Source organism: Asterias amurensis, chromosome 14 (assembly GCF_032118995.1).
Source record: "Asterias amurensis chromosome 14, ASM3211899v1".
Classification (NCBI taxonomy): Eukaryota; Metazoa; Echinodermata; class Asteroidea; order Forcipulatida; family Asteriidae; genus Asterias; species Asterias amurensis.
The window spans coordinates 9227113-9239682 of record NC_092661.1 but is presented as its reverse complement, the minus strand read 5'-3'; the positions used below and the strand labels follow the sequence as shown (position 1 = coordinate 9239682).

The 12570-nt window shown below is 38.8% G+C and overlaps 1 protein-coding gene across 4 annotated transcripts in view; it reads right to left on the bottom strand.

Moving 5' to 3' along the window:
• LOC139947136 (leucine-rich repeat serine/threonine-protein kinase 1-like) overlaps positions 1-12460 on the bottom strand; it is a 62824-nt gene extending 50364 nt beyond the window's left edge. For 2 of the 4 annotated variants that reach the window (XM_071944988.1, XM_071944993.1), the window contains exon 1: positions 1277-1780. In XM_071944988.1, the coding sequence (XP_071801089.1) occupies positions 1277-1720 (444 nt within the window). In that variant the 5' untranslated portion in view covers positions 1721-1780. Of the gene's footprint in view, positions 1-1276; positions 1781-4282; positions 4407-7359; positions 7483-12325 lie in introns of those variants that run through there. The other 2 variants (XM_071944989.1, XM_071944990.1) reach the window with 2 other exon arrangements.
• Positions 12461-12570: the final 110 nt, after the last annotated feature.

The window sequence follows — 12570 nt, the reverse complement described above, 5'->3', positions numbered from 1 at the left end:
ACGGGTGGGGTTTTATACAGTGGCGGTCTTTTTTCGGAGTGAATAATTCGACTGCCTTGAGCAAGGCTATGTGAGAAACAGCTCCCTCTGAAGTATCGTAGTGTTCGAGAAAGAAGTAATTGTTCACTAAAATATTTGAGTTTGTTTCGAGACCTCAGAATTAGATTTTGAGGTCCCAAAATCAAGCGTCTGGAAGGGTTTCTTTTTCTTCCATTATTATCCTGCAACTTCGAGGATCAACTGAGTAAAAAAAATCCACTGTTTTTTTATTTTGTGCATATGATGAAGCGAGAAGGCCGATCTTTGACAATTAGCAAAAGTGTCCAGTGTCGTTAAACAAACACTGAATGCTAATATTCAAAACTGAGACAGTTTGTGTAGCATCGTAGAGTGTCATGGCCGAGTGGTTAAGAGCATTGAATTCAAGTTCTGGTGCTAAGTCACCAGAGTGTGGGTTCGAATCCCGGTCATGACACTTGTGTCCTTGAGCAAGATACTTTACTATAATTGCTTCTCTTTACTCAGGGGTATAAATAGGTACCTGCGAGGGTAGAGGTTGATATTGTGTAAATGAAAAAGCCTTCAGAGCGCCCGGCAGCTCGGGGCTGTATACCCCCTATTGGGAGCTGAGAAAGATTAAAAGGGATGTTATTGGCCCAATGACCAGGGCACTCATGTAAAGCGCATTGATACGGTTATTGTAAAATGCACTATATAAGAATTTGTTATTATTATTATCATTATTGTTATTATTTTGCTCTGCTTGAGGCCTATAATAAAAGGGAAAATCATTCACTCTGTATACCCTGCTTGTCTTCATCAGGAACAGCATACTCGGCTCATTTTCTGGAAATGTAACTATTATAACAACAATTGTTCCGTTGGTTCCGAGAAGAAGAACTCAGAACCAGCACACAAATTGATATACATGGATGCATACACGCAAGTTTACAACCATTGGTTTTATGTCCCAGCAGAACAGCCTAACTACATGTACATTCATCTGTGCCTCAGAGCCTAAGAGCAAACTTTTGATTTTGGCATTCTATAAATAACAATTGACTGATTGATTGACCGACCTCCAAAAAAATCCATGCAAACGGCAAAACTGCGACTTCAGCTACAGCTATGGCTACATCGTGCACAATCTGCCTATTCTTCAACGCTGACACACTGACAGACGCACTGATCTAGCTGTAGCTGTAGCAGAAGTTGCTGTTTCGGACACAGGCTCACATAAATTATCTATAAAAACAATGGCAGATTTCCTACTCACATAAAAGTTGTACTTGTCCGCGGCGGCGATGTTGGGGTCAGCCCCGGACTCAAGCAGCAGCCTGATACACTCTATACTCTCCTCTCTCTCCGTCGCCTCAGCAGCGCAGACCGAGTGAAGCGCAGTCCGACCGAACGAGTCCCTCTCATTGATATAGCGTTTCTGCTCCCACTTCAGCAGATCTTCCAACAGTGGCACGTTGGAGTAGATCGCCGCCTGATGCAGAAGCTTTCCCTGGAAGTCGCGGTGTTCGGTGGCGCTGAGATCGACATGGCCAGCGTTACCACCCCCGTCATCGCTGGGTCCCGGGGCGGAGGAGGCCTGTTTGGACCCGTTGACCATCATCCCCCCATTGAAAGTGTCTGCGTATGGTTGCCACTTGACTGTAGGAAGAACAAAGTGCATCATGCTTTCGGTCAGAATAGCTAACTCTGATTGTATCATTATACGTCCTGATGTCTCCTGACGATGACTTTTTTTTATGCAAGTTCGCCCTAAACAGGGAAAGGGGAGTATGGGGCTACAACAAGAACAACGTGAAAAAAACTTGCTGAAGGTAGGAATTGATATTCTTCTTAGAACATGTAATGTGAACAGTCAAGATTGTAGGATGGAGGGAAACATGCACCAGGCAGGGAGTTCCAAAGAGATGCAGAACGTGGAATAAAGCTGTTGGAATGGCTCCTTGACTAGAGCAAACTAGTCGAAATGTCGAGACCAATTAGGAACTCAATTTGCAGTGAAGTTAAAAACAATCCACTAAAAGCTAAAGTAGTAGTCCCGGCCGATTTTAAATCTTCCGCCCAGGTAGTAAAAGCAGGACAGTTCTTTTCAGAACTGAGAAGTCTTCTGAATTTCCAAAAAACTACTCCGTGGTAGTAGAATATAAAGCAAGATTGTTCTCCAAAGAACGAACTCTATTTTGCAAGTAGATACACACATGGTGTTACCGCAAACCAAATAAATATTGATACCTCACCATGAAATGCCTCAAATCCCACTAACATTGTACTTATTATCCAAGCATTTCAGTGTTCGACAGAAAGCTCACGCGATTGATGGAATAAAAGCAAGGTTCTTCTTTGGCAGTGGTCCAGTGGGCAAAGGCTACTTAAAGCACATGAAGACCAGCCAATCTCTAGTTGAAAACCCTAAAATATACGGCGACAAAAGATTGTCACAGCTGTTTCTGCTACATGTATCAGAACTTAAAGGCAATAAAATACAAACAAAAGACTTCTGTGTAGGCTGCGGACTGAAACAAGGAAACCGCACTTTGGGTTTTATGATGACTGTAAAAAAGTTAGTTTCCGTAATTGCAAAATTTACTTCCAGCTCAACAGTACTTGATCCTTTGTGTGTTGACATTTTAACTTTTTCCTCTGGCCTCCAACTTGATGAGTACAGTGAGATAATTTGATCACAATTGTTTCCTGAAGGGTCCTGTTCCAAGCATGAAACACAAAAACTTGTTTACAGAAAAACACTCAGCAGAAATGTTATGCTCACAGACTTTGGTCAGCAGACATTTTTTTCTTTTTCTTTTTTTGGGGGGGGGGGAACTATAATCAGTGAACAATCAGATTGACACTTATCAAAGTAAACTTTTTTAACCAATCATTTGCTTTGGCTTGTTAAAAGGTCTGTATAAATATTTGTATATATTGTGCGAAGTCTTATCACCACTTGAACTGTTTGCCAACCCTGAGTGGAAAATACTTGGAAAACTTTTTTAATAAGAGATGTTAAATTTGCATCAAGGGATAAAGAATATCAATTTTGGTTTTACCCATTGCATCGATGTGAATGGCTACCTGTGTTTTTTCACAGAGCCCGGTAAAGTATACAGTGCTAAACAAACAATGGTGTAACGGTAAACCCAAAATGAAATAATTTTGAAACTTGTTTTTAAAACTGAAATTCAGCAGTGCAGCTGGTTCATAATCTAACATTAGTGCAACAAAACTGGCTTAACTGTTTTTATTTATTATTCATAAATACCTCAGACAGTTTCGCTATTCCTATTGGAGGAGAGCGCGTCACGTGGGGGTGTTTAAACCATTGATAATGACCAGTGTTTATAACCGATTGTGAGCAGAGGCTCCGCGCTAGTCTTGATGCAAGACGTTTCGTGTTACGGGCGATGCAGGCGCTGTCAGTGAGTTGGCCGCGCTGTGTGTGAAAGGAAAACCAGCGAATATGCACCAAGACTATATGCGCATGCGCAAGAACGGAACCGGAAAACACACGCGTACTGAACATACCATGGAGGTGGAAACATACAGAGCTCAAGCACTCGGAAAAGGATAAGTTTTACAGAGTTTCTTACTTTATTAGGCCTACGCCTTTTAACCAAAAAGGTATTTATAAATGGGAATCAAAGTGTGTTTAATCGGTTTTCAACTAGTGGTTTAAACCCGCCGAGGCCTGGTTGTTGATAATGTTACCGAGACAAAGTTTAATCGAAGGATTAAACCAATAGTTGAAAACCTCTTCACCACACATTGATTCCCCTAATAAAACGACAATAGATTGACTCTATTCATTGAGTCCAAATCTGCACAGGTTCGCATAAATGTTGGGATACACCAAGTGAGAATACTGGTCTTTGACAATTACCAAAGGTGTCCAGTGTCTTTGGTCTTATAAAACAAACTCTGGTCCAGTAGTTTTCAAGCTGTACAAGCCCTGCAGTCTTGTGGGTTTTTACGTTAACATCAACTGGTAAACTATTAAAGGCAGTGGACACCGTTGAAAATTACTCAAAATAAATATTAGCATAAAACCTTACTTGGTAACGAGTAATGGAGATCTGTTGATAGTAACACAGTGTGAGAAACTGCTCCCTCTAAAGTAACGATTTCGAGACCTCAGAATTAGATTTTGAGGTCTCGCAATCAAGCATCTAAAAGCACACAACTTCTTGTGACAAGGGTGTTTTTCCTTTCATTATTATCTGGCAACAATTCAACGACCAATTGAGCTCAAATTTTCACAGGTACTTACCATACATTTTCTACAACGGAAACTGCTTTTGGTGACAAGAAATATGACCAGAGTGGAGTCTCAAACATCAACACATCACAAAGACAGAGACCCTCAAGTGAATATTATAAATTCAATGTTTCTGTGGTTGTTTTTTGGCTGAAGAAGTGTTCTTCTCGGCCAACTACGAGCTCCTGTGATCCAAAACAACTTTTTATAGAGTCTCAACTTGGACAGACTGCTCACGGGATCTGCAGGTATACTGTAGCTGAGTCAACATCACGTGAACTGGAGGAATAAGCTACATGTAACTCATAAACCACTATCTTAACGACATACCTACAGTGTATCTAGGTACTGTACATATAGAAATAGACCAGAAAAACGATCTCAAAGGTCAAAGTAAGTTCGTATGATGCAGGCCTGGAACTTTCATCTTTGGGAATAAGGGCAAGGCCAATTTCATTTTGAAAAGGGCACTTCCATTGGAAAATCTTGAAGTCTATTGAAAACTTGTACCATGGCCAAGACCGGGGCAACAAAGGTCATGACCTCCAGGGCCTATGTGTAATTCCAGGCACTGATTTGTGAATAGAGAGAGCAGTGTTCTTCAATAAAGGCACTGGACACTATTGTAATAACTCAGAAAAAATGTTAGCTAGAAAACTTACTTGGTAACGAGAAATGGAGTTCAATGGCAAATTACTTCGTTTCCGAAAACTACATTACATGTACTTCAGAGGGAGCCGTTTTTCACAATGTCTTACTATTAACGGCTCTTCATTGCTTGTTACCAAGTAAATTTTTATGCTAACAATTATTTTGAGTAATTACCAAAAAGAAGGAATAGACAAAATTAAAATAGTGTCCACATCCTTTAACTTTGATTTACCTTGGAGTGAATTAACAAACAGAACATGATGATCATTAAAAAACCATTCAGTAATCCAGTAATCTGACTATGATGATAATTAAAGGGTAGTTTTTGAGTAGGGTAAACATGAGCCTCATTGAAAGCTAGTACACACACTTAAAGTAAACTCGTTAATTTTGGACACGTACTGTTTTCATACCCTACCAGCAATAATCAAGTGATTATACATTAAACATTGATAGGTGTCGTAACTTTTAGACGTAAACATTTATGGGTTTTAGTCACGAGAGTCTGATGGTACAAAACAGGTAAAAACATTTTTGAAAAGGGGTAGGCCTGGGCTTTTTTTTCTTTTTTTTTTTTCAGTGAGCAGCTTTACTCTATTTATCATTTATTGGATTTCACCGCTGCGAAAATGCATAGCACCCTGCCAAAGAATTTGTGCCCTGCATAGTTATTGACCGCCCAGCTAAAAATTGACAAACCCAAAAACTTCAATTCCAGCCCGGACACTGGTTATAGCCCCCCTTCCACAAAGACTATTCTTCACAAGTCACTCTCTCAAACTCATAGAACCTAACACAGGCTGTCTACAGGCATTTTAAAGCCTTCACATGGCTCGTGAAGCAGCCAGTATTGCTTTTTTTTATTTCTGCTTAGCCAAAATATGCAGGATACCAGTCACAAATTGAGCATGTGACACACATGTTGTATTTTGGCTGGTACAGCTTTATTCTGGTAAATATATTTTTCTTTTTCTTAGCTACTTTTTGTGCTTTATAAAGCAGCTCTTTGACATTTGGCCCAGGACTTATAAAAGGGACAAAAAGTTAAAAATAAAACCCAGGAAGAGTTTAATCAACTGACCAGTCATGGGTTATACTTGGAATTATAAACAGTGACATGTCATGCATGTAGGAAGTGCACGCGGCTGAGGGATAGAGCAAGCATTTTTGGCTTCTCATTTCATTGTCTTGCTACAAATAACTATTACTAGCTAGGAAAAAAATCTTGGTTAAATGCCACAAAGTAAGGGAGTGTCACAAAAGTCAAGGTGGGAACATTTTAAAAACACTGGACTCTTAATTGGTAATTGTTCAAGACCAGTCTCCAACAGATTGCTGGGCGTACATGTATGACTAGAAATTGTTACTTCGAGTCGAATGTGCCTGAATTTTAGGATAAATCTCTCTGTCTGTCTGTCTGTTTGTTTGTTTGTTGTTGTGTTGGTGTATCTGTTTGTTTGTTTGTTTGTTTGTTTGTTTGTTTGTGTGTTTGTGTGTTTGTTTGATTGTTTGTTTGTTTGTTTGTTTGTTTGTTTGTTTGTTTGTTAGTCTGTCTGTCTGTCTGTCTGTCTGTCTGTCTGTCTGTCTGTCTGTCTGTCTGTTTGTCTGTTTGTTTGTTTGTTTGTTTGTTTGTTTGTTTGTTTGTTTGTCCTATAACAGTTAGGGTTTTTGTTTGTATGTTTGTTCAGATGATCTCCCTTTCAAGGATCTCAACAAACTCCCACAAGGGGATAATCACCAAGCCGACAACAGCCAATCTCTCTCATACAAACATTGGTTTAAACATTAAAAATTGCACAAACAAAACAGTTTGTGATGCAGCAACTACATATGTACACAACAATACTATTCTACTAGTCAACGTGAAATCAGCTTGGTTAAAACTTGGTAGGATTCGAACCCACAAGCTTGTGATTGCAAGTCCTGCAGTCTAACCAAGGTGTGTGTTATAAATGCCTTGTGGTATCTTTCCGTCCCTGTCAAGTCAAGGGGTATTTTTTCCTCTCCTTTCATACTGTACAATGATTTATCAAATTAACACAAAAAAATGATATCAAATTACACTAATATTTAAAATTAATTATATTCACTGTATAGACCTAATGCATTGACGTCATCCAGCCGCCACCTTAGAGGAAAAACGGTGATGAAACAATCGAGACGCACAGATTTGTACGCTCGCGTGGTGCACAGTGTTGGCCAATGAACAACCTCCTTTTGACCTGTAGGTGAGGGCACCTTACTGAAATGGCGTTATAAGATAAGGTCTATTGCACTTAACTGCTTATGATAGTTACCTGTTTATGTTTGTCACTTCGCCTTTGAGTAAAGACTCTGCTAGTGTCCAAACGTCAGGCAATCAACTATTTTTTTGCAAATTGATTGAATCTTCCACTAAACCTCATTCAAGTAAAATCTAAATGGTTCTAAACACATACCTGAAGTAAACATATCCTTCTATCCGCTGAAGATTTAGTTTGCACTAAGCTCCCGTTGACCAACCATGCTGGAAGACAAAGTCTTGGGGCATCATGACGGACGTCGTCGGCTTAGCAATATTCCTGAGAGTAAGCAGTTTGAACATAAGGTAATAACACCATTAGGAAACACAGTCTTTGTCCTATTAGAACCACACTAATGTACTCAGTGAAACAAATCCTCAAACACGACGGGTGTAACAGATCCCTTGTTTCATCCGGAATTTGTGAACAATAAATTTCTCGAGCCGTCCGTACTTATTTAGTTTATGACCTTCTAAAGGAAGATCCAGTGGGTTCAGAACACGTTTTCTTTTTACAAACATGCTCTTTACACGACGGCTTCCCAATATTTTCCATACAAGCGCAGTTGACGTAACAACTTCCCATCAAGGAGAAAAGCTCTACATTATGACGTTCCTTCTAACAGTCCACAGAAGCCTGTTCTTGATAGCCTCTTTACACTCAACTCCTCAACGTTCAAAGGGGGGGGGACAGGAACAGCATAATGATACTCGTCTAAGTCGATATATAGAATCACCGGTTGCACAGGAAGCCTTCGCAGTAGTCACTAGCTTGGACTACCCAGTTCAGATTGACTCACCCACATGACATGTGCGTAGGAGCGGGCAGGGGGGATTATTTAGGGGTCGTCTGTGATTACTTGATGTATTTATAAGTGGTCACACCCTGCACCCATCTACTCGTGTCTTCCCCTTCTGCTCGTTGCTACTGCATGAGAATAAACACAGGGTGGTTCTAATTGATTGGATCTGCCCTGTCCATGGAGCAACTGTTAAAAGGTTGATTAAGCCTGTCCGCAACAATTTGATTTTCTATTTATATTTCTAGCCACATGCAGATCTTTTTACCACATCCAGTAATTGTTTTCCATTGTAGAGCAGAGCAAAATGCTATGCCAAATTTTTTTGCTTTTCAAAAATCATCATTTGCTAAGTACTCAATTTTACCATTCAGTGTGCGCACATTTTTGTTTAGTCCAAAATATTTTGCTATGCAAAAATGCTGGATGAAGTCATTCCCCGACATCAAATGTTGCCATTGTGGTGATAGGACTGAATTCACCACAGGGCTTAAAGGCAGTGGACACTATTGGTAATTACTCAAAATAATTATTAGCATAAAACATCACTTGGTAACGAGTAATGGAGAGAGGTTGATAGAATAAAACATTGTGAGAAACGGCTCCTTCTAAAGTGGCGTAGTTTTCGAGAAAGAAGACATTTTCCACGAATTTGATTTCGTGACCTCAAGTGTAGAATTTGAGGTCTCGAAATCAAGCATCTAAAAGCACACAACTTCGTGTGACAAGGTGTGTTTTTTTTTTCACAGTTATCTTGCAACTCCGAGAACCAATCAAGCTCAAATTTTCACAGGTTTGTTATTTTATGCATACGTTGATATACACCAAGTGAGAAGACTGGTCTTTGACAATTACCAATAGTGTCCACTGTCTTTAAATTTTACACTGGTCTGCAGGTCAGAGGACAGTGGTTTTTATTGTTGGACCACATGATTTCACAAAGAGTTAGGCTAAGACTAGTCTTAAAATGTTACACATTAACATTAATCTAGTGAGAAAATAGAATTAGCTGTTGCAAACGACTTACCAACCAAAAGGACCGGGGTTATTAAAGCAAAAAATAGTAAATGGCCTGACGTTTCGACCCTAGCAGTTTTTTGTTTTTTTTCCCCCTTTTTTTTTTAGCCTCCGAGAAAGACTCTGCTCGGGTCGAAGCTTCAGGCCATTAACTATTTTTTTTGCACATTAATATTAAGGAAAAGTTACATACTTCAAGTCCTACATGTAACTTTGGACTACATCACAAGTTAAAGAGTACAAGAACTAGTCCTAAGTCCTGCGATGTTGTGTTTTACAACTGATTAACACTACTGTACCTTACTGCGTTATATCTACGTAAAAAAAGAAAAATTCTGATTGGAGTCTGGAAAATACCTTTCAATTCTATTGAGTAACCTATAAGGACAAAGTATACACCTACCTCAAAATACAGGCTATAAAATAAATTTCGTCTCTAGCCTATAATGTTAGTGGATGAGTGTTTTTTATTGTTCAAATAAAACTTGTTAATGCGTGGACTCAGAAAGTGTTGTATCATTTTGATTCTTGTTTTGTACAAATATTTCTGGTCCAGTAAACATGAGCTACTGTACAAGCCCTGCGGCCTTGTGGATTTTTCTCCTGAACACAAGCCATGTTTACATGTACCATTGTGCAAGTTGTGTGTAGGCTTACTCCACCACAATAAGAATATGTTTTGTATTGGACTGCATGTAGAAAGAAATGAACAGTTGATATATGCTTTGCAGTTTGTAAGACAAACTTGAGTACAGAAACTGTCAGGTAACTTTGTTTCTAAACTGTCAGGTAACTTTGTTTCTGTACAGTGTTTCAGTAAACTGTGAAAGTGTTGAACACATAAATGGCATATAAACATCTGGACACTAATTTAATGGACTGTGTTCCTGAATTGCTTCCTGTTATAGTGTTCTTACAACAGCAATTAATCTTTCGCTTTCCTTCGGACTGATAATTTGAAGGAAGCACGAGTACATACCCCTTATAACAGGATTGGAATTTCTTCTTTAAGAGGGCAAGGCCATTTTTATTTTGCATAAGGGCACCTTCATTGGAAAAGGCTATGGGAAACTTTTGTAGTTTGTAGGGGCACCAAGGCCAGGACCATGGGCAACAGAGGTCATGGCCTTCGTTGCCTCCGTATAATTTCAGGAGCCAGGCTTTCATGAACTTCTCTGTTCTAAAGTTCATGAAAGCCTGTCTAGCTACCGCCCTATTTCCAACCTGAGAATACTTCTAAATTAATTGAAAGAATTGCTGTTGATTAGTTTCAAGCCCCTGGATGCGACAATCTTCAAGCAAAAATGTAGTCTGGTTATAAGTAGACATTTACACAGTTACTGAGACTGCTCTCCTCTGTGTGCAACAATGACATCCTGCTAAGTCTGCTAGCGTTAGATAATCACCAGAAAGCAGTCTTGTTACTCCTGGATAAATCCTCCGCCTTTAACACTCGTGACCTACTCTTCCTACCCATGACGCATTGTGGTTCTGATTCGAGATAAACCTAGGGGTACTCAACTTTGCAAATATTTCTCTTCTCGCAACGGCAGGGCTCAACTTTTACACTGGACCGCAGGCCCTTTGGCCAGTAAACATTTGAATGGACAATGTCTGGAAGTCTTGTGTGTCATTCATTGAATATTCTATAACAAAAAATGCCTCACTGTTTAATGTCTTTTATAACAAAAAATAGAGCCCCCCCCCCTAATATGTTCTTATAGGTTCAAATGTTGAATAGTTCCAGCACACACTTTTCTCATACATGTAGAGTGCCCCTTACGTGGGAAATTGCAGAGCCCAATCAAGAGTGAAGTTCAAGGCCTGGCAAACAACATGTAAAGTGCTATTCACATGACAGCAATTTAACTGGGGTCCCATGCTTAATTTTAGCATGATTGTAAAATGTAGCAATATGTTTGACAAGATTTGCACGAGAACTTGAACAGTTGACAAATTGTTGTCCTTTCTCACGAGGTCCATTTTGTGATAATATTACAATTATGGAACAGTTTAGCAAGGGACCCTTGCAAAATTGCTTTCATGTGAAAGGGGTTTAAAACTAACAGGGAATAAACTTGGGTTTTCCCAGGAATTCCTAGAATTTGTTTTGGTTTGAGAGCCACCTGCTTTTATCTACAAAGACAAATACTCTTCTGATACAAAGTCTGAAGTTCAAAGTCTAAAAGGCACGAACAAGCTTGGAATGTTAAAGCCATTGTACACTTTCGGTAAACAGTATTGTCCAAGTCCCACACTTCGTGTATCACAACTTATATATAAAATAACAAACATGTGAAAATTTAGGTTCAATCGGTCATCGGAGTCGGGAAAATAACGGGAAAACCCATTCTTGTTTCCGCGCGTTTCGCCGGTCATGACATGTGTTTAAAATAAATCCGTAATTCTCGCTAACGAGAATTTATATTGTTTTAATGTTTTCTCAAAAAGTAAGCATTTCATGGAACAATATTTCAAGAGAAGTTTTTCACCATTACCTTCTGTAAACCCTGTAAATTATTTGTAAATCTATGAACTTTTGTTTTGTTTCTGTACTGAAAGTGTATAATGGCTTTAAACAAAATGTGTTTTTTTAATTTCAAGGAGGGTAATATCGCATTATTAGGATCAACATTCATGGCATTTGATTGAACAACAGGTTCAAAGTGCACAGTTTTTTTTTGTGAGGGCTCAGAATTCGTTTTGCTTTTTGAAAACATTTATTGGTTACTTTCCGTACTATTTCTAGAAACTATTTCGCATTTCTTTCTTATTTATTGATTTTCTTAGTTGTTTATTTGTTAAGGTAATTGACTAATTAATTGTTATTGTTTTGTTATTAGTAGTAGTAGTATAGTTTTATAATAATAAAATATGATCTTTCTTTTGCATGCTGTGATATAATTTTTAAAAAATGAAATAATAATACTACTACTGTAGGCCTATATTACTAATAATAAAATAATTAACAATAATTAATTAGTCAATTACCTTAACAAATAACAAACTAAGAAAATAAATAAATAAGAAAGAAATGCACAATGTGTCACCCCACCCCACTTCCTCCAGACTCAGTCTCAGCCCCCTCAGGTCAGGGTGTGGTGAGTTTTTTACCACGCATAAAGTTTGTTGACAATTTACGTATGGTACCTAGACTTACCTAATACTTTATAAATGAACAACAAATTGGAACTTGAAGGATCCAGACCCCCACCTGTCAAAACTGTCATCATGACTGTTGCAAATGCATTTCTACTAACTATATCCTGCTTTATAAGTACAACCAAGTGTTGGGATATAACTTACCAATATTCCCTTCGATTCCATGTGCGTAATTGTGTTTACGTAAACTCCAGAACTTTACAAAACTTTATGGAAGTTTGTTCTTCTCTCGCTCCACCAATGTTCCACTTTTCACTTTCAGTTTCACAACCACCCATGTGGAATTTCGGAAATTGGGAATCGAGACTACTGCTACGGCTACGACTTGAAAAGGCTTCGGCTTTGGATTCCGCTCAGGCTAGCTTGGTCCCGCGGTTGTTTTGATTGCG